The sequence below is a fragment of the Tenrec ecaudatus genome, chromosome 3 (genome assembly GCF_050624435.1).
Source record: "Tenrec ecaudatus isolate mTenEca1 chromosome 3, mTenEca1.hap1, whole genome shotgun sequence".
Taxonomy (NCBI): Eukaryota; Metazoa; Chordata; class Mammalia; order Afrosoricida; family Tenrecidae; genus Tenrec; species Tenrec ecaudatus.
The window spans coordinates 11,388,055-11,390,439 of record NC_134532.1 but is presented as its reverse complement, the minus strand read 5'-3'; the positions used below and the strand labels follow the sequence as shown (position 1 = coordinate 11,390,439).

Sequence of the window (2,385 nt, the reverse complement as noted above, 5' to 3'; positions counted from 1 at the left end):
ATGGGAGGAGGGACTGCGGGACAGCAGGAATTCAGCACCCAGCCCTCAGTAGGCCCTGGGGGAGGGCCCAGCGGTCACGTCTCTGAACTTCTTTTGTAAGGAGTGAGCACTGCGCATGCTCAATCATTCCTCTTTGTAGCTCAGGCTGGTCGGTGACCTTGCTCACTTTTCATCAGTAGGAGTGGGGCGGGGATGGAGTCCCGTGTTCGCAGCATCTGCATGGTATTTGCACCGAGTGGAGCCTTTGAGCACTGCCACGGAAAAGGACAGCAAGCCAGGTGGGAAGATCATGCAGTTGCTCCCAAACCAGGCCAATCGCCTCCGGATCCACTCCACCAGGGCCACCTGTGTCCGAGATGTGGCCACCCCCACCCCCCCACGCCCCGCCGTGCAGCAGGAATCCTGTCCGTGCTGTTCTTCCACACAAGGCGGTATAAACAGACGGAGGCAGGACACATGGACTATGACCATTTGTCCTCTCCACGCTGCCCCTATTCTGTCCCTTGCTTGAACAGAGTCTGGTGGCATCTGAGAACGCGACCTACTGAGCTGGCGGAGAATTGACTGTCACATCTGGAGGGGCATCGCCCTCTTGAACTAGTTTCTTGATGTAGCAACAATGGCATATACTGCCAAGTATGTTGACAAGGCTTGGGTGTTCTGCCTCAAGGGGGAAGGCAAATCTTCAGAAGGCTCCATGTGGGGGGCTTGGTCCTTCGCTTCCCACTACAGTTTGGACAATCTCATAGCCATCGTTGACATGAACCACTTGGGACAAAGTGATGTTGCGCCTTGTGAGCCCTGCACTGACATCTCTCAGCAGCGCCGTGAAGCTTTTGGGTGGAATATCTCCATCGTGGATGGCCGTCATGGGCAGGGGTTGTGCCAGGCGTTTTGGCAAGCAACTCAAGTGAAGAATAAGCACACTGCAATTATTGCCAAGACCCTCAAAGGTCAGGGTATTCCAAATATTAAGAATACAGAAAATTGGCATGGAAAGCTAATTCCAAAAGACAGCAGATGCAAGTATCAAATGAATTGAGAGCCAGCTACAGACCAGCAAGAGGCTCCTACCGAAACCCTCCCATTGAAGACTCCCCACCTATACCATCTCAGACATAAAAATGACATCTCTACCTTCTTACCAAGTTGGCAACAAGATAGCTACTCCGAAAGCCTGTGGCTTGGCTCTGGCTTAACTGGCCCATGCAAATGAGAGAGTTATTGTCCAGGATCGGGACACAAAGAACTCCACTTTATCAGAGTTATTCAAGAAAGAATACCTGAGAGGTTCGTTGCATGTTTTGTTGCTGAGCAGAACGTCGTGTGCTTCGGGCAGTGTTACCCGTGGTTCCACCATTGCTTTTGCTAATTCCTTCGCTGCCTTTTTGACCCGAGCATTTGATCAGATCCCAGATGGGCGCGATCTCCCAAACCATAACTGGTTCCCACTGCGGGGTATCCGTTGGTGAAGATGGGCTCTCCCAGATGGCCCTGGAGGATCTTTGCAAGTTCAGGAGCATTCCCAATTGTGCTATTTTCTATCCAAGTGACGCTGTTGCAACAGAGCATACTGCTTGACCACCAATCCCAAAGAAATGTGCTTTATTCGAGCCAGCAGAGCAGAAACTTCAGTGATTTATGCCCCACTTGGAGGTCGGACAAGCCAAAGTTGTCCGCAGCAATGTCGATGACCAGGTCACAGTGATTGGAGCTGGAGTGACACTGCATGAAGATTTAGCAGCTGCTGCTGCTCTTTCTAAACTAGGTATTCCTGTCCGTGTCATCGACCCATTAACCATCAACCTCCTGGATGCTGCCCCCATTATCTCCAAAGCAAAAGCCACAGGCAACTGGGTTATCACCGTGGAGGGTCACTACCAAAAGGGGGCCTCGGGAAAGTTGTATTACGTGTAGCGGTCTCTCAGGACCCTGACTGACATCCTTGTTCATCAGGGGGCGGTGTCAGGAATGCCTCAAAGTGGGAAAATTAGTGAACTGTTGGATCTGTGTGGAATTAGTGCCAAACACATCATCCTGGCTACAAAATATACTCTAATGAACTAAAATAGCTGGTAAAAAAATCAATTGTCTAAAAATACATGTTACAAAATCATCATTTATATCTGTCTAAGTCCATTGTGCTTTTTTTTTGTATTTTATTTATTTATTTTTAAATCATTTTATTAGGAGCTCATACAACTCTTATCACAATCCATACATACATCAATTGTGTAAAGCACACCCATACATTCATTGCTCTCATCATTCTCAAAACATTTGCTCTCTACCTAAGCCTCCAGCATCAGCTCCTCATTTTCTCTCCTCCCTCCCTGCTATCCCCCCATTGTGCATTTGTTGTTGATTTTAAAGCAAACCCTTTCT

At 48.8% G+C, this 2,385-nt stretch overlaps 1 protein-coding gene across 1 annotated transcript; it reads left to right on the top strand.

Moving 5' to 3' along the window:
* Positions 1-289: 289 nt before the first annotated feature.
* TKTL2 (transketolase like 2) lies at positions 290-2,067 on the top strand. The gene is given in 9 exon segments (XM_075544745.1): positions 290-355; positions 358-479; positions 481-1,014; positions 1,016-1,278; positions 1,281-1,326; positions 1,328-1,412; positions 1,414-1,570; positions 1,573-1,648; positions 1,650-2,067. Coding segments are annotated over 9 exon segments (1,767 nt in total).
* The last annotated feature ends 318 nt before the right edge of the window (positions 2,068-2,385 follow it).